The sequence below is a fragment of the Aplidium turbinatum genome, chromosome 2 (genome assembly GCF_918807975.1).
Source record: "Aplidium turbinatum chromosome 2, kaAplTurb1.1, whole genome shotgun sequence".
Taxonomy (NCBI): Eukaryota; Metazoa; Chordata; class Ascidiacea; order Aplousobranchia; family Polyclinidae; genus Aplidium; species Aplidium turbinatum.
This window is the reverse complement of record NC_137473.1, coordinates 22,267,128-22,287,630: the sequence shown is the minus strand read 5'-3', so window position 1 is coordinate 22,287,630 and position 20,503 is coordinate 22,267,128. Positions and strand designations below refer to the sequence as shown.

At 37.7% G+C, this 20,503-nt stretch overlaps 1 protein-coding gene across 1 annotated transcript; it reads right to left on the bottom strand.

The window, feature by feature from the left end:
* Positions 1-403: 403 nt before the first annotated feature.
* On the bottom strand, positions 404-19,291 carry LOC145764898 (small ribosomal subunit protein mS25-like). The gene is made up of 4 exons (XM_082576592.1): positions 18,998-19,291; positions 6,003-6,109; positions 2,563-2,650; positions 404-1,508 (listed from the first exon to the last, which is right to left on the bottom strand). The coding sequence occupies exons 1-4, from the start codon at positions 19,210-19,212 to the stop codon at positions 1,295-1,297; spliced, it is 624 nt and encodes a 207-aa protein (XP_082432718.1). The 5' UTR covers positions 19,213-19,291; the 3' UTR covers positions 404-1,294.
* Positions 19,292-20,503: the final 1,212 nt, after the last annotated feature.

Here is a 20,503-nt window from a genome sequence, read left to right as displayed (position 1 = left end):
GAATTCGTAGTGAAAAAGCGTTACATGGGGGAGGGGGGGATTAAAAAAAGCGTTACGTTGGCGTTACATGGGGGAGGGGGGTCAAAAATTCGGAAAAAAAGCGTTACGTAATATTTGAACGTTCCCTAAAGTAAAATAAATACAAAAAACTAAATTTAAAAATGTTTACCAATTGGAAAAATGTTAGCAATTTCAGGTTGTGTGGTGATTACAAATAAAACAGAACAAGAAGCAGCAAAGAGATATATAGCTTAGTCTTCGAGTCAGCTGATAGGCTACCATTAGGCCTAAGTGTCTTTGCCGAAACAAAGCCGCAAACTCTGTAGGCTACTTCTGGTCCACTCCGAATTGCGAATCCATTCCTGCTCCATATAATTTGGGAATATTGACTCCAAACGCAAACCACAATATAGATTTTTATTCTAATTCGTTTTATGTTAACCATAAGAAATATTGAAAACCCGTTTTTAGACAAACTTGATAACATATCAGCTCTGCTATTAACATTTTTGGTAAACATAAAAATACTTCTTAACAATTACTTGTAAAAATACTTCATGTCAGTGACCGGAATTATTCTTTTGCATCTGCAAAGAGGCTTTCTACAAAAATCTCAGTAGCCATTAGGTAGCCATGCATAAAACAGAGGGCCAATGTGAAGTGCAGAATTTCTATTGGCCAGGGCACAACCGCCAGTTTCACAATGGCCTTGTTTGCATTTATACTTAAGCTCAGTCAAAAGCTGTTTCGATGCATATTTGGGCAATTTCAGTAAAATTGCTTAATTTGGAAAACTTTTGCTTTGCCTTCTTAAAATGTTTTGGTCCCGTTCGGCTATGCGAGAGCATCAATTGTGAGTGCGATGAATTGCTGTTAGTTCCAACAGGCCATACGTTTTAAGTACGCAAACAATCAAACATAACTCATTCAAAGTTAACAATGCATTTTCCTTGACAAAATTGAACTACGACAAAAGGTGATGACATTGGGTAGGAAATCGAAACTCATAGATATGTGTAAGCCAACCACTGCTAGCAACTTTCTGGTTTATTTTGTAAGACAAAAACTTGTATCTTATGTAAAACCGTACTTATTTGGGGATAAGATTAAATTTTCAGGGGGCGATCGCCTTCCAAGGCTTCGGGTGACTACGTTCTTTAAGTGTGCATACTACAACGCACATGTTTTGTAGCATCATAAAAAGTTTTGGGTACGGTACCCCACTGAAGCACCGGCCTATTGTGTCAAGTAGCGCAGACGCTGTCGAAGAACTTTCGTGTTGTTACTTAAACAACTAACTGTCATCTTCGAGTCCAAAAGGATATTTCTTCGGATTCGGATTTCTGTTTTTCGCACAAACAGCAACCCGGGCGTCGTTTGCTAACACTTCACGGCTGGATGAGCACTCGACCTGACCCTCACAGATGCATATACACTTCCGCTTGTGATTCTGTCCGAAGTTGGCAGGATTGTCTTCTATTGCTCTGGTTTGCTGCGCAATCAATTCTCTGCAAATCACCACAGAATTAAATTCAATAGAGAAACGCTTAATTAGGTTATGTATAACGGCAGCCGACTGCAAAAAATAATATCTATTAAAGGGCTGAACTAAGTCGGCTCGAAAATCATAATGGAGTTTCGACAGTCTGAAAACGTGGTTGTTTGTTCAAGTAAGTTGTAGAAGCCAAACAAATTAAATGTAAAGCAGGGTACAATGTTGAACGGGGTAAAAACCTGTACGGTAGCGCTGCAGTCTTCACAATAACTAGAAAATTTGAGCCAAATTGAACTTATCAACTGGATTTTAAGATAAAAATAAACTTTTTAAAGTAGCAAATATTTTAAAGTGAAATGCCGTTTTTCATAAGAGTCGGTAGTATTTGACAATGGATGCAATAATGATCAAGCTGTTGTTAAAAGTAAAACACTAGATTAGTGGTTTCAAAAAATGAAAATTGTTTAAAGTGGGGTAGCGGTCGAAGCAAGTTTCCCCGTGTTTATGATATGCAGTGTTTTCAGTAAGTTAGTGACAAGGTCAAAGACTCATTGCTGTATAGATGTGTCTCAGTTTAGTCAGGGAAAACATTGATACCTTAAGGTGGTGCAAGCATGCAACCATGCACGTACAATCGTACATACTGTATAATGAAATCCAGCGACAACGATTTGTTCTTCGAGTTTAACAGGAGTGAAAAATTGTCCATAATTAGTTTAAACACTAAGCTCCACTGAACTGAGATTTGTTCATGAATTTTAAAGATGATAAATGAAAAATCTTTGTGATAAATGATTTCAAATGATCTTTTCAATTTGAAGATAAATGATCGGTAGGTGGGGCATATTTCATGTCCAGGGGATTTATTCTCATTGAAGATTGGTTTTGTGTTAGGCCTATTGCTTCTTCCGGTTGTACGTTCTTTCCATTTGTTCCGCTTTTAGGGCAGCTGTATTATGTGCTGATCAACAAACAACACTTTATTTGCCGTATAGAGATATCCCCCTTTTAAGGCTAGAAAAAATGGACAGTATGCCAAGACAAAGAAGTGAGGTAGAAAAACTTACCTTGGTTTGCCAGCTACTCTTTGCAAATGTGTTAAAATTTCGATTTGACTTTTTCCTTCGACATCAACGTAAAATTGTTCTCCGTTTTCTGAAAGTCGAGACAACAATTTAAACTTTTGAAAAAAATACCGAAGAAGAGGAAACAGTCACTTTCAAATGACAGAGATATCTCGATTTATAAACGACCTTTTTGACAAGGCCAGAAATAAGCAAATAGTTGAGCCAGATCTAAGATGTGCTCTAATAACAATACAGCCACCTATAAAAAAATTGTCGCCAAAATGCAATATATTATTCAATGGATTGAGTTTCATTATCAGCATGATCGTTGTTTACTTCACAATGTAGATACTAACAACCTGTTTTAGCCTGATGCTGCGAGTTCACTGTGGTATTAGCGATTCGCAATAGCTTTTGGAACCTGGGTTTTTTTTTCGGTTATTTATCGGTCATTGACCAATTTTTTAGCAAAATGTCCGAAAAAAGTATAGTCAGTTCGGTCAAAATGTCCGAAAAAAACAACGTTTCTCAGCGAAACTTAATGTTGTAGCTAGTCAGGAAGTGCAAATTTTGGTTCGTATCAGCTACTTGAAAGGAAATATTTTCTTCAGAAAAAATGACCGAAATAAATAAAAAATGACCGAATATTTTCAAGTCATTTCGGACAAATGACTGAAAAGACTCAGCGAGCGAAAAAAAACAGTTTGGAACACAATTCCCTAGTCATGTGCTATGACTCTTTTGTTTGGCTTGAGGCTGCTGTCTTGAATGCTGTCTGTTGAGTTTATGTTTTGTCAGGCGTTATTGCTGTGAAATTTTGTTGAATCAGTTGATTAATATACTTTTGTTTAATTTGATTAAAATTTCAAAGCTCAATTAGTGGCACCTTCATCCTTATTTTGTTAAGTTCAAGAAAACAATTTTTGTTTGTGTAAAAAATGAAAATGCTAAGTGTGGCAAATGAAATCACTGCCGTATTAAAAAAATAACAACTCGTTTTAGTGACAAATAACCAAGTCTTTATTCAGTTAAGTGCAAACAACAATTTTTGTAAAAAATGAATATTAAAATTGCTACCATGAAAAACGAAATTACTACCGTATTTAAAAAAGTAATTAATTTTCGTAAGAAACAACTAAGTCTCACGGCATTCGGCCCTTGCGGCCTAGGGATAGCGTCATTCGTGTTCGCGTCATTCGGACCGCGGCATAAAGTCGTGAATCCCATGTTTAATTACCTGCCAACATTTCTCCACTAGCGTTTGTATTTCAATTTTTTTTCTTCACCCGCGTTTGTACGTGACACTTTTTCTCTTCACTCGTATTCGCAAGTTTTTTTCACAAGCAAAGCAAAGTTTTTCACACGCTGACGAGAAATACTGCTGATAAAAGTTTGCAAAAGTCTGAGCGTGGACCTATAAAACCTTGAAGACTAGCAGTGTGTTTAAATACAACTACAAATGAAGAGCTTGTTTCCAAAACCGCTTACATCCACTTTCGGTGATTTCGAGAAAACCACGAAAAACGTTTATGACAGTTTCGCTTGGTAAATGTAATGCGCTTTTGATTTCTGACGATGTATAACTACTTACTGAATTGAGCCATGACGTTTGTCCAGATCTAAGGAATATTAGAATGCTTAGAATCGCCTTTTTATAAAATTAGAAATGTGGATATAAGCGGTTTTGGAAATAAACTGGAGAATAAAAATTGCCAGAATGAAAGAAACCAATTTTTGAAACCATTTTTCCAAGCTGACCACCACTAATTCATCACCACAACCCAAATCCACTTTAAACAAAGCAAAAAAACACAGTTATAAAGCTCAAGTAGGCTATTAAGCACCGTTGGTAACTGCAACAATAGGCTGCAAGCCTACAACACTGCTTATCAGTGTTGCCAGATAGTAGATGCTTCAAACTACCAAACACATTTCAAATTTTTCCAAACTGACCAGAGACTGACTGTCAACTCACCAAAAATGTTTTCCAAAATTCTGCCAACTCAAAATTTTACTGCCAAACAACGTAAAATTCTGCCAAATCTCGAATTTGGTAGTGAAATTTACCAAATGGTAACACTGCTGCTTATCACGAAACGATGACGAAAACGGTTTAACAATCAGCGATATGTCACGTGATACAATGGCTTAATATGATTGGTTAATTGTGGATACAAGTGGTTTTGGAAACAAAGTGTGATGGCGCGTAAGCGGTTTTGGAAGAAAACGCAATATTTAGTGTCGAATTTGAAGCAGAAAGAGAATGTTTTGGAAAAAAAGGAATGGATAGTAGGTACCTATGGTAATACTCTACGTAATGACACTCTTAACTCAATTTTGGTAAAAGTGGCGCCTAAGCGGTTTTGGAACTGGGCTCTTCAAATATGTTTTAGGGTCTTGTTAGCGTTGTTCTCTTATCTTTTCACCTGAATGAACGCAAAAACATGAATTAACGGATTTTTAAAAACATGATTTTTTAACGTATTTTTTTATTTTGGCTGCCGAGTGCAAGAATTTGGCTGCCGGGAAGAAGCTCTGATAGGCCATGGCCGCCATGCCTGGTCGCCGGCAAAATAAAGGAGATTAGTGGCTTGTAATTATGTTATGTTTTGATGGGTCTGCTACTATTCGGAAAATTCGAAAAACTGAGCTACTAATTTTGCAACGTAGCAGTTTATAACACAAAGCAAAGTCATAACACAGTCACCTCCACGGTCGACATATCAGTGGCAAATCCATCTTATTAAAACGATACATACTATGTATACTATGCGCACAAACACAATAGTAAAAAAATTGAGAACAAAAATGGGCCAAAAGGTAAAATGAATCTTATACAAAGAACTTTCAGCCTTCGTCTTTAGGACCTTGTTAATTTGGATTTCAGTAATAAAAACATATTAAATTTTAAATAATAAATATATTTTGAGTCCAAACAGCCGAAAATTCCATACGCTTGACGTAATTTCCCAAGAGATTTCAATCATTCCATGCCTTTAACCATTTCATGCCATAAAGGGACAAAAAAAATTATCCACTTCTAGCGTATTGGAGGAGGTATTCGGCTTGATTTGGGGTAGGGGTTTAGATTGAGTATTTCCTATAAGCTCATGCACAATTGCACATTTTTTATGATGTTTGTGATCAGAAATCATTTTTAAACACACAATTTTTTTAAATTAGTTTAAAACAATTAGTTTAAAACACACAATTTTCAGCATTCTTGTCAACAGGCTGCCATACCTAAAAATACAGATTTTATTTGAAATACATTATGTTATCCTATTATTTGAAATACACATGTTATCCAGACCTATTCCTGCATCTCTTAGCCCAAAAAAACGAAAGGTCAAGTGTATGGCCTACTATTCACAAAATATGCAATATACACAGTATTATACTATACAGTATACACATAAACCATCAAATAGTTTTCATACCTAAATAAAAAGTGATGAATGGAGTTGGTGTTACATTCTTAACACATAAAATTTGAACATCAGGATTCTTGTATTGAAATTGTGAAAAGTTCAATGACACAATTTTTCTGCAACAAAACATGACAATAAATGTACAATTGTAGACAAATATATAATATTAATGCAAAACAAAACCAGTTTTATTCAAATAGATTGGGTTTAGTTCAAATGGAAAGAGCTTAATTCAAATGCCTTCTATTCAAAACTCCACTCGCTTGCCAGACTTGCCGATCGAACCAGACTCTTTTAAACTCTTTAGAGTTTTGCTCAAGTTTGCGTTTGCATGTTTGATTCATGAAAGTCCCAGATCTTGGCACCATATGGAGGAGTTTTTATCATTCAAAGCTCTGCTACAGAACATGCCTGCTACAAATGATGTTGGGGAGAGAGTTTTGGGCATGGTCAGTGGTCACTGAAGTGAGAAAGAGTTAGACAAAGCAATCAAAGTGACTCATGCTTACCGTTCTAAAGTTGGAGATATGGCCAAGAAATCATTGTCCACCAAAAAGATGGACACAACCACAAAATCATGTTTAAGAAATATTAAGTGGTAAACTAATATGAAAAACAAAAAAATTGTCTTTATTTATTTAATGGGTAATTACAGTAGTCAGGGGTTGAGAGTTAAGAGGTAAATCAAAGTGTAAAAATAATAAAACTTGTCTATGATTAAACAAAAGTTGCTTGCATTTTAAATTTTGTGTTATTAGTGTTGTATATTATACTATAAGTTGAACATTACAAGTTTATGGGGGCCATATTTGGTCAAAAATGTATTTTTTGCATTTTTTTCATAAACTAAATGTTTTAGACCCCAAAACCCTTTGCAAGTTAGATAGGAAACGATGCATTCTGCTTCTTCAAAGCCAAGTTTGAGCATTCTAGGCCTACCGGTTGCTGAGATTTAGCCGATTTTGACCAGTACCGGGCCGACCCACTGCTAGGGAGTCAAATGTGGATCAATGTCAACAAAACTTGGCAAGGTGTCATTTTGGACCACAATGCAGACTTGCAGAGGTCTAAACAAAAAAAAGTTTAAAATTTATTTTTTTGGGTCACCCTAATCAGGACACTTAGGTACGGCGCCCGGTCATTTAGGTGCTAAACCCAGAAAAGTCTATTTCATTAGGTGCTTGATAGTAATAGTGCAAACAGTGGGGTGACACTTCGTAATTAACAAAGCGTACGTAGTACGTACTTGCTAAGTGTGCTCTTGGGTGTACTTGCAATCTTGCATAGTCAGGCACTGCACACTAATATGTTTCTGACTGCAATTCACTTTGCAACACAGCAAGGAGAACTGATGCATACAATCAACCATTTCTCATAAATGATTACGAGCGTAATTTGATACATCGAATGGCACCTAACGTCCTAAATGACCGAGCGCTACAGTTCGCCATACCTACGTATAGAGATGTACCGATATATCGGTATCGGCATCGGTGATATCGGCCATTTTTTGAGTATCGGTATCGGCATCGGTATCGGCAAAATTTGGCCGATACTGTGACCGATACAAAACATGTAAAAAAAAAGACGTTTGCTGCGGATTTTCTGCAGAAGCAAAGATATAGATTTTTTAAAGTAGTATATAACCAACGTCACATTGAAGTAGAAAAATAACAACCTGTTCAAATTTTTGATACCTCACACTCCCATGACTTCATGCGCGCATCTTTTGGCATTGTTTGCTTACAGTAATTCTTTCACTCAAACAAAACGTTTTGTTTCAGCAGTTTTGTGTTGTTCGATTCTTAAGTTGTGAAGGAGACTCGATTTCTCCAATATTTATCATTTGTGAAAAATATGAACACTATAATATAAACGACGACCTTTTAGAGTACATGCATAAAAGTGAGACAAAGTCCAATTTGAAATTCTTTTGTTGCATTTTTCCAATTAGAAATTCTTATGTTGCATATCGCGCGATTTCGGGTATTTAACCCTCTTCAGTACAACTTTTATCAACAGCATAGTACAGTAAAATTTACACCAGTTCACTTAAAAAAATGACTAAAAATGTTATTTGGTTGCTAAGAAACAAATTAGTCCACGAGCAGTAATAATGACAATTTTTATGCAAATTATGAAGGTAATTAGGTCATAGGCTAAAGTGACAAACTATAGTTCCAACAATAAAAAGTACGAGAATATTAAGCATTCGGCGAAGTATTTAAATGTAAACAACAAACAATGGGGTCAGTCAAGCTGACATACGCCAAAGCCTGGGACCAGTCAAGCCAGCCTCCTGTTACAATTACATGATCCTTTTTATTGTTGCAACTATAGTTTGTCACTTTAGCCTATGACCTAATTACCTTCATAATTTGCATAAAAATTGTCATTATTACTGCTCGTGGACTAATTTGTTTCTTAGCAACCAAATAACATTTTTAGTCATTTTTTTAAAGAGAACTGGTGTAAATTTTACTGTACTATGCTGTTGATAAAAGTTGTACTGAAGAGGGTTAAATACCCAAAATCGCGCGATATGCAGAGAAGGGATTAGAACAATTGCTGCGCGAAAACAATCGGCCACCCCCACTAGTGGGGAACAAACCGACGATGGATTATGATGATGATGATGCAACATAAGAATTTCTAATTGGAAAAATGCAACAAAAGAATTTCAAATTGGACTTTGTCTCACTTTTATGCATGTACTCTAAAAGGTCGTCGTTTATATTATAGTGTTCATATTTTCCTCAAATTTTTGATGCTTTTGTATCTGCTTTACGCGGATCCCCGATTGACTTTACGTTGATACGGGTTTAAAGTAATCGCCCCTTTTTTTAAAAAAATTATCATTTGTGTTTCTTTTTTACTCTCAGCAGAGGATAAAACCAGGCCAAGACTACCCAGGTGGCGGAAATGTGTAGTTTTGCATCGTTTTTGCGTTGCTGGACGTTTGAGGGACCCGTGTGGCTTGGTTGTTTTTGGTGGGCTGGTTCTGTCAGTTTGTGATTTGGTTTCCGCCTTTCATTATGGTGGACTCACCAGGCTTGAACAATGTCGTGGCGGATTGGGTGGGGGCGGTGGGACTGGAATCCTCAGTGAACTAATCAATAAGTGGTCTTGTTGCGCCTGGGATGGCGGCCTCATTGTGGGGGTGGGAGTGTCCTTCCCTGCTGTTGGCATGGGGCTGGGCGCTCACTGGTGCGGCGGGCTGTTGCGATTTGCTGGCCATAATGGTGTAGCTTCTACGCTAGCCATTTAGACCATCCAATCAACTATATGTTTCTCGGCAGCCGTTTTGTAGCAAGAATTGACATCGACAAGAATTGAAATGGCTAGTGTGGAAGCTGCACCGTTGTGGTTGGGGGGTCGCGGCAGCTCGCTGTGCTGGTGAGTGCTCAGCCTTGTGCTGGTGGCCGGGGGGGGACGCTCCTTTCTTCACAATAAGGTTGTCATCTTGGGCGCAACAAGACCATTTTGATTGGTTTGGTGAGGATTTGTGGTCTCATTGCTTTCTTTTTGGGCCTACTTATTCTGCCATGACATTGTTTGGGCTTGGTGAGTTTGTTGCAGCTAAGGGTGAAAGTTAAATCGCCGACTGGTGAAGCCGGCTTGCTGGGGGCAGCCGAGTTGCACAGGTTTTTTGAGCGTTTGGCGGGGTGGGAGCGATGGAGAATTGTACATTTTTGCTACCTGGGTAGTCTTGGCCTGGCAAAAGCTTTTCAACCAAACGACAAGCGCCCTTAGGTTGCACATTACTTGTCGAATAGTTTTTGTACGACTACAAAAATCACTTGGTTTACATTTTACATCTTATTATCAATTATGATAGCCTATTTGGAGAGTTTACGCAAACACTTTATTAATTTTTTAGAAACCCAAATTATGATGTAATGTTTCTTCCTTTATACCCCTATCCTCAATTACGGTGGCCTTTCATTACTAAAACCTACTATTATGACACAACAATGCGGTTGAGATTGGTTTCTTGAATCTTTAATAAATTATGCCAATTCAAATCTTTTTTTAATAGTTTTATGCATATAAGGTAAAACTTAACATTTGATATATTTCCTTGCAAATACCAAAATTACTTCTTTTTGTAACACCAAAGTATCGGCCAAAATATCGATATCAGTATCGGTATCGGCCTAAAAAAGTGATATCGGTATCGGTATCGGCCAAAATATTGGTATCGGTACATCTCTACCTACGTATTATGGCGCCACCTATTTGGCAGGCACCTCACTATGTGCACCTAAAAGACGTGGATCCCCACATGAAGATGTAAAACATAATGCAGAAAGAAACCAAATCGAGCAGACTTTTTATGAACCCATCTTCATAGTTACAGGCAGTGAAATCAGGCTCAATTACAATCTTCACACTTCACACAATCAGATTCATTACAATCTTCACACTCAGCACTGAAGTCAACTGAGCTAACAAGCTGAATAGGCTACCTGATTGTGTGCACAAGTGAGAAGTTATTCTTATACTGCATTTTTCTGATTCGTTTCATCCTTCATTTTCTTTATAGGCTGGGACCCAGGTTTGTAAAAAATCCAGGTTTTTTAATAAAACAAAGCCCGCACACGTTTTTCGGAATGGCCCGATTCGGTGAGTCCGATTCGGTGAGTCCGATCCCTTAACGGGGGATTTTTTCAATTTTTTTTTTAATTATCGGGTACCTTGGCCTAATTATCATTGCCGTTTTAGGGTTAGGGGTTAGGAGTTAGGGTTAGGGGTTAGAGGTTAGGAACTCACTGAATCAGACTCACCGAATAGTAGCAGACCCCACGTTTTTATGGGTAAAAACAAGCTTTTTGGTAAAAAACAGGTTTTATCTTGTAAAAATAGTTGAAAAAAAAGTTTGCAGAATTTGTTTATTATTTTAAAAATAAGTTGATTATTAGGCAATATGCTCTTAGGCAGTGAGTTGCTGGTTGCTAAGCCTGCAAAATGTTAACAAGAATTCGATGTTTTTTTCTTTTTAGTTAGCAATAGTTGCAACAAAACAAATGCTAGAAAAGACAACAATCCCGAAAAATACCTAAACTCTGCAGTATTTACTTGATTAGTTGTTGAAAATAACACTTTTCAAAGTTTTGAGCAAAAGGTTTGTTTCATCACTGGTGTTACCACAAGATATTTCTTGAAGTTTTAAAGCTTTCTCAAATTGGAGCAGTAGTCCATCCAACCCGGTTAGCTACCCACTATAACCCTGCTTGGACCTGAACCATCAGGGTTAACTAGTTGTGTTTTTTATCATCAACATCAACCAATTTTGCTTCTACAGGCCTGCCATGAATTAATCCTCATGTTGAGGATGTGGCCTGTCTTTTGAGGACAAAGTCTTCCTCACCACACCTCACAGTCCATTGGGTTGACAGAGTCCATGTTCAGGGCTAAAAGGTCATGCTTAACAAGTTCTTCCAAAAAAGTTTTGGTCTACCTTGACCCCGCTGTGCTGCAAAGTTGACTCATCTGACCTGAGAGATTCAACTAGTGCTGCGCTCAAGGTGCCCAAGCCATTTCATTCAGCCCAATTGGAGGACTTCACCAACGTCAAACGTCTTTTATTTTAAGCCTGGATAAAAGAGTTTCAAACTAGATGTTGTTTTCAGGCTTGACCAGGCACTCAGGCAGGTCCATCTTACTATCGCTCTGTCATTACGTTGTAGATTGTAGATGCTTGCTGGTGTTGCCCACGTTTCAGAGCCACAGAGCATGACACTTCTCACACATGTGGAAAAAAACATGACCTCTGATTGCAGCAAGAAGATGCTTGCTTGTCAGGACAGGAAGAAATTCTTTAAACGTTTACCAGGGTGACTTGCACCGCGTTGGCTGCAAGTTCACACCCCTTCAGAAGACATAGCATCTCCATTCTCCAAGGTAGCAAAAGTCAGCTACCATATCAAGTGTGCCACCTTCAACCTTAATCTCACTTACTGGCCTACCATCAGTAAGTCTTGCTGTGCCCTTACAGCGTGGGCATAAGTAGTGTGGGTCCAGCAAGAGTGGGCATTTTATTTCACTACAATTCTGGTGAGAGCAATTGGTGCAGGAGATATGTAGAATTCTTGCAGTTCCACTTAGGCATTCAGATGATGAAAACACAGAACAATAGCATTTGATATTTTTCACCCAGTTCTTGTATCTTACTTTGTGCAGACCAAAGTTAACCAGTAACTATGCTATGGCAAAAAAGCAAGATTATTTAGAATCCTAGCAAAGTCTAGATTTCTCAGTATTGTTTCCAATGGCATTGAATAAATTAAATGCAGATGCAGCCTATTTTGTTAGAAAGTTTTTTCAGTAACAAACAGGTGCACGCATTGACAAGCTTAATTATGCAGCACCAACCATCTCACTGAAACTGATTTCAATAGATCCATAAAAGATTGCAATAAATTTAACCAGTGAAATTGTGAAAATGTAGATTTTCATTTTCTCGTATTATCTAGCCAAGCTTGATAGAAAATGGAAATAATAATTGGAGGAAATAATGTAATAATATCCGTAATAACATAAAGACGTTTTGCCTTTCAGATGTTCACAATGTAACAGCAAAACTAAACATAACTAGATATCGGCATGAATCAAATTTGATTAGCCTAAATTTTGCATTAAATACCGGTAAGCTTAAATATCATTTTTTTGGAAATGTTGAAACAAAATTTGTACTTTTGCTTAGAACTCTGAAATATTTGTTCGGAAATAATTAAGACATCAATAAGTCACCAAAATACAATTTTGTTACTAAACTTTTTTATTAAAATCTTCTTTTAACTTAACCAATGATCCAAAAGGATATACAGTAGAACTCGGTTAATCCGGATTTGATTTGACCAGCGATTCCACCCGGATTAGGCGAAGATCCAGATTAACCGATGACGGTTCTATCACGGTCCACGACATTAAGGCGCGAACAAAACGGCGCGAGACAAAACGGCGCAGAGGCAAAACGGCACAGAGACAAAATGGCGCAGAGGCAAATAGTGTTGGGCGATATATCGAATTTTCGATACGATACGATATCTTTTCAATATCGATATTTATTTCAATATCGTTCGATATTTTAACTATTACAGCCCTAACTCGTAACTGCAAACCCCTACAAAAATGTTGCCGAGGCCAAACGGCAAAAGTTGAAATTGCCTCGGCAATTGCTGTGAACGTTTCGGCAATTGCTGTGAAAGTAGCAATAAAGCGAACAACACGATTACGCACGCTGTTGCGGTAATTCACGTTGAATAACTCATGGGGAGGAAAAGTACGTTAATTTTGGGTTGATTTAATGTTAGAGTCAGCACAAATCGATTTAATTTTCCCGGCGGGTGTATTGCGTAACAACAATGCCCAATAAGAATTTTACGTTTGTTTTACATTAATTGGACATCTAGCGACGTTGAATTATCATAAAATAACGTGAATTGCTCAACTAAGTACCGGTAACAAATTAATAGCTCCCTGCGAGAAGATTGCCTCGATTTACGTATGCACTAACATAATTTCGGCACAATTGGGATACTGCGAGCAACACAAAGTCTGTTTGATGAAGAACTAGATGTCAAAATCGGAATCATCAGATGTTGTACCGGAGGATGAGGTTGTCGCGTCATCACTGGAATCGGACACATCAAGAGGCTCATCGCTTGGCTGTAAATCTACACCGTCTTTGCCGTTCGCAATGAAGTGTCCACGTTTTGCGGTTTTCGTGCTTTGATACCCACCCACACGCCTCTTTCGCAGAGCTCCATCGGGTGTTGACTATAAAGAGCAAATCTGTGGCATAACGACTAGGAGCAGGGCCGTAGCCAGACCGCAGAGCAAGGGGGGGCGAACTTTTTTTAGGGAGGGCCAAAAAATTAATTCATTATAATTGTAGCTGTTGCTCGAGAATGTTGGGATTTTGCCAGGGGGGGGCAAAATTTTTTTCGGGGGGGCAAGACCCCCTGGCCTCCGGCTGGCTACGGGCCTGCCTGGGAGGAATTTATAACCCTAACCTTACAAGCGCTCGTGTGGCCTCAGTATTTTTATTGCCGACGCTAATGCGCCATTCATGCATCTGCGTCGGCAATCATCTCGGCAATTGCCGATATTAATTTCGAAGACTGGGAAACTCTTTTCTTAATTAGAACAAAAATATCGAAAAGTATCGAAATATCGAGTATTTTTTCAAATATCGTATCGTTTTGTTTTTTTCAATATCGCCCAACACTAGAGGCAAAACGGCGCAGACAAAACGGCGCCTAAGTCAACGTAACAAGCTCAGAACCTTTTCCTTATTTTTTTCCTTGCCAGAGTCAATGTAACAAGCAAAGACCTTTTTCCTTATTTTTTTTCTTTTGAAAATACTTAACTCAAGCGCTATAGTTGATCAATAATAGTTTTGATTCAAACGCGTTGCTCACTTCAAGTTCATTTGGGAAGCACGAAATAACATTATTGTAAAGAGAAACTACCATGCAGTAAGAAAAATTCAGTGCCAATGTCAAGCAAACAGTTGTTTAGTTGAATGAGTTTGTGAAGTAAGCAAACAGTTGTTTCCGATCTTCACACCTTTCAAAACAAACAATTTTCACGTCTAAGTAGGGATGGGCAAAATAGAATAATTAGCTATTCTAGAATATTCTAGAATACTGAAAGCGAATAGAGAATACAGATATCTATTCTAGAATAATTAATTGACCGTTTTTACTATCGACACATTTTAATAATTTTTATGCGTTTACAAAAACAATGAACATCACAAAAATTGCTTATTGCAGTGTAACAAATTTAGGCTTTTTAAATGTTCACCAGTCAAACGGGATCTCATCATGGTGGCAGTTAGTGTTTGGCAATAACTCGTAACTGCAAACCCTTATAAAAACGTTGCCGAGGCCAAACGGCAAAAGTTGAAATTGTCTCGGCAATTGTTTTGAACGTTTATTACGAAAAAAATTGTACCAAAGCGAAAAATATACCAGAGTAGTCCATCACGACCGCACTGTTCGATTTGTTGTGATGTAATAATGCCAAAAGTAGCGATAAAACGAGCAACGCGATACGCACGCTGTTACGGTAATTCACGTTGAATAACTCACGGGGAGGAGAAGTTAATTTTGGGTTGATTCAACGTTCGAGTCAGCACAAATCGATTTCATTTTCCCGGTGGGATATATTGCGTAACAACAATGCCCAAAAAGAAATTTACGTTTGTTTTACATTAATTCAACATCTAGCGACGTTAAATTATCATAAAATAATGTTAATTGCTCAACCAGGTACCGGTAACAAATTAATAGCTCCCTGCAAGAAGATTGCCTCTATTTACGTATGCACTAACATAGTTTCGGCTTAATTGGGATACTGCGAGCAACACAAAGTCTGTTTGATAAAGAACTAGTTGTCAGAATCGGAATCATCAGATGCTGTATCGGAGCACGAGGTTGTCGCGTCATCACTGGAAGCGGACACATCAAGAGGCTCATCGCTTGGCTGTAAATCTACACTGTCTTCGTCGTTCGCAATGAAGCGTCCATGTTTTGCGGCTTTCGTGCTTTGATACCCATTCACACGCCTCTTTTGCAGAGCTCCATCAGGGTGTTGACTATAAGGAGCAAATCTATGGCTGTGGCATAACGACTGGAAGGAATGTCTAACCCTAACCTTACAAGCGCTCATGTGGCCTCGGCATTTTTATTGCCGACGCTAATTTCAAAGACTGAGAAACTCTTTTCTTAATTAGAACATAAGTATCGAAATATCGAGTATTTTTCAAATATCGTATTGTTTTGTTTTTTTCAATATTGCCCAACACTAGTGGCAGTTAAACCTGCACTTGAAAACCATCTCTCTGAAGCAGATGTGGCAGTTACACAAAAATATTGCGCTTGACAAGAAAGATCTCTTTAATGCGAGCAACGAAACTCGTACGTTTTTCCTATGCCGGATTGCACTAAATCGATAAACAATTCTACTTTCGCTGCAGCGAATTCGTTGCGACCAGACGGAGCGGTACGGAGTCGATCGTTAAAGCGGTTTCAATTATCCGATTTCACATGGATTTTGAAACCGGTTAGGCTTCACAACCGGTTATTCTATATTCGGTATTCTATTTTGCCCATCCCTACGTCTAAGCACTGTGGTCGCACTTTTGCCAGCTGGATAATTACAAAATAAATAGTTTCTTGGCGGTTGATAAGCCGTCACGGTTGTTAGTGTGAGAGACAGAACGCAAAGTGTGATGCGGGAATATTAATCGCGCCGTATTTTGTCTTGAAAATGATGCGACATAATCTTTGAACTTATTGCAAACAAATTTACGTTGTTTCAAAGTGCTCCCCGACCAAATGTGGTCTTTACTTCCCAAATGAACTTGAAGTGAGCAAAAATAAGAAAAAGGAAAAAAAAATAAGGAAAAAGGTCTTTGCTTATTACATTGACTCTGGCAAAGAAAAAAATAAGGAAAATGTTCTGAGTTTGCTGTTTTACCTCTGCACGGTTTTGCCTCTGCGCCATTTTGTCTCTGCGCCGTTTTTTCTGCGCCGTTTTGTCTCGCGCCGTTTTGTTCGCGCCTTAATGTCCTGCTTCGGTTCTATCAAGCCTGACGTTACCCATATAGAAGGGTACCGGTATCGGTAAAAATCACCGAAACTGAACGCATTAGTGTGGTCATCTGCCAATTCCGAGACGCGCAATCACCACATTAGCGACCCAGTGATAGAGTTCTTTTAAAATGCAGTCTGCATGTAAAATGAATGTATTTGTAGACTCTGCGTGCAACGCAAGAACCAGGGTTGTCGGTATTTTACCCAAAACAAAAAAAACCGGGTGGTTTTTTTTCAAAAAACCCGCTTAAAAAAAACAAAAAAACCCATAAAAAACCCAGAGCATCGTATATGTCCAATTTTTATCAGAAAATTGAAAAAATGAACCAAAGTACTACAATGTACCTAAAATAAACTTCAAATTAGGACTAAAGGATATGATTGTGAAGGAAATTTCCAAGGATAAATGGAAAACACAGTGGATATTTCTGTTCACAAAAATCAAGTAATGCCACTTTGTACTACCGTACACTAAAACTCATTTATGCAAGAAGGCCTTATACTTAAACAGCCCTAGTGCATTATTTTATTGAGTTATGCCAGCATGTACTGTAAGTGAGAGGCACTTCATTGATAAAAAGTAGTATTTGAGGAGAAATAAGCATGAATCTACCTTTTTTGCATCTTTTGTAAATAAAACCCAAAAAAACCCGAGTTTTTTTTAAAAAAAAAACGGGTTTTTTTCAACCCTGGCAAAAACACACTGGCAAAAGTTACATCTTCAGACATGCGTGTCGGAATAATCTGTAGTTACTCAAAACTTTTGAAAACAGTTATATACCGAAGATGAGTCTCTATGGAAAACTTACAAAAAATCACAGTCAAACAAAGTAATCACAGGCAAATCCAGATAAAGCGACAGAGAAAGCGCAACTTTTGTCCGGAATAGGCGAAGATCCGGATTACATAATCCGGATAATCCAAAGCTGTTTCTCAAGAAGAAGATTACTTAAGAAATCATTTGTACTTCCAGTTTTATCCGGATTAGGCGAAGATCCGGATTAACCGAATCCGGATTAACCGAGTTCTACTGTATAAGTGTATAGTGTATACATAATGTGATGAAGTACCGGTAATCAAAAGGAGTATATATGATATAGCGTATCAAAATAAAATTACAATTTGGGTAGAGAGGTAACTCTTTTAAACCATAAACAGACATAACTAAGCAACAACACTACATTTAACATTATAAAAACAAAAAACAACAAGTGAACGTTTTCGGCTAGTCATATAGCCCTTTTCAAGCCTATAAGAAAAAATACATTATTAAAAGAAATGCTAAAGAATCATATAGTATCACAGCAAAAATATGGTCAAATCTAAACATTTGAGAAACTGCCTCGCTCAAACAAAATGATAACTGAAAATTACACAGCACAACGGGTCAAGTAATCTGCCTGAGTCCTTGTCTGAACAATCAATTAATTTTACCTCTGAAATACTTGACCCGTTGTGCTGTGTAATTTTCAGTTATCATTTTGTTTGAGCGAGGCAGTTTCTCAAAATAAAATTGGCACAAATTCAAGTTCTTAATTAAAAAAACTAGAATTTGTCAATTTAGTGTGGTGCTGTCTATTTTATTTATCGATAAGTTAACCTGTATCAGTCGGCTAGACTGTAGATTCATCAATTAGATTTTAAAGAACATCACAATACTCCATATTACTCATCATAACAAGCAATGCAATGAAAAAAATTACAGGAATGAAAGAATTAAACAAAGTAATAAAATAAATTAAGACAAGTAACAACTAAGAGGTTGATAGCATGGTCACGCTGAGACCAAACAGGCCTCATCCTCATCATGTTACTTGAAGTTGGATGGTTCATTGGTACTATTTGCTGAATATGCAACCACACTTCTGACTTAAAAAACCTGGTCAAAACTGCATCGAACTGATTCAGCAGCTATAATTCAATACTTTCTTTTGCAGTTCTTTGTTATGATGAAAACAGTTGTTACTTGAAAAATGTATGAAATGATTGGAAACAGTATAAAACAACGAAAAAAGCAAATGAAACAAATATAAAACAAAAAAAGATTAAAAAAAACGTTTTTAAAGATCCCTAATAACTTTATGTGACACCTGTCTCATGCAAGCGCTACGTAGGCTAATGTGGGTACAAATTCCAATCAGCAACCTGGCACAAATATTTGTAATTATATACAAGTTTGCTGCTTTGGCGCAGATGTGATATGAAAAGGTCTATTGCTTTTACAGGCCACCCGTTTCAAAAGCAGACAAAATGAAAAAATACACCGCACCAGCAAGTAAGTTCGCACAAACAGACAAGATCAACTTGCACACTTAAATGGGAGATTAGGCTATTGTACTGTAAAGATACTAAGTAAAATATTTTTTAGTGTAACAATAAAAATAATAATTAGTTTACCTTGCACCTTCATGAAATGTCCGGCTGTGTTCATAATCTCCATAGTTAATCATCATTATCTTGATAGAGTCTCGAAGCACTATCCCTTGTTCAAGGAACTGTTTAGTTCGAATAACAGGATTATTCCCAGGCATCAAACCTCGCATTGGAGTAGATATTTTTTCTGTTATCTTTCGAAGCCCAAGAGCATATATCCTTGCAGATAAAAAAACCATTTCGTAGAATTATAACTAACGTAGGCTATACAATAAATTGATGTGAGCAGTCAAGGTAAGCAGCCTATTCAACCACCGTCATCCTGGCAGAATAATTTTTGGTAATTTTAAAAAACGCAGTGGCTATTCTTACCATATTATATACATTATACAATATACTGTACAATTGTACATTCTAAACATAGGCTAGCCTCTGACTGACGCTATATTCATGTTCGCACCATGGCCGATCTTCATAGCAACTGTCCATACAAATCTTCAATATATCAGCTAAAGTTATGTAGGCTAATAAAGTTATAGCCTATATATGTTTATTTGTTTTGTAACATTTTTTTATTTTTTTATTTCCCCTTTATATCTTAAATTTTTCTGAAGGTGTTGCGACCGTGCCAAATTTTTTTCAACTCAATAACTTACTTCGATCACAAGCACGTTTTAACGTTCGCGTTTTGTCGCTTCTACCTTTTTCTTGACCTTTGCTATGTTGATGTGTATTGTTTTGATATGATGGTCAGAAATAAAAAAACAACTGAACTGAACATTGGTGCTCCTATAGAATTGGCCGGCTGGCCGCCTTGATCAGTGACGTCATCAGATGATCTAACGTCATACAAAAAAGGCGCAACTACTTTTGGGAAGAAGGAAAAAGGTGATAAAACGCGGAATAAGTGATCTTCTTTCGTTTGAGACTAGATCAAATTTCAGGGCAGGTGGTGAAGAGCCAGGTGAGTGTAGCTTCGTCTATCGTTGCTATACCATTCGTTCCATTTGGTGCCTTGTAGATGGGACATTCGAGAACGACATGGTCAGCAGTTTGTTCCTTCGCGCGCATTTGCAGGCCGATGAGGGAGCCAAACCCAACTTGTGCATGTTGGAATGGAAGCGACCGACTCCGGTTCGGATTCTGTTGAGCTTGACCCAAGTCGGCCAAGGCAGGTCCATACCAGGGAGGGCGCGTGGGGTATAAAACCATTGATTCCAAGTATCTTCCATGAAGTGTGCTGCGCTGATGGCATGATCGCTGAATGGATGTAGAATGTAGTAATTCAACAGCAGCTGGCACAAAGGGGCATAGCCGTAGGAGAGTAAAAAATTTTGGGGGGGCGAACAAAATTTGCCCAAATTTTCCAAACTTTGCCCAAATTTTGCCTTTGCAAACATATTGTGAAAAACACAATATTACTCACAACCTCTGAGATAGTGTAGTCTAAGAACTCCACAATCATCAACTTGGCAGTGTACAAAAACACAGGCAGCAAAACAAGGCTGAATTAACTTTAAACTAAATAAA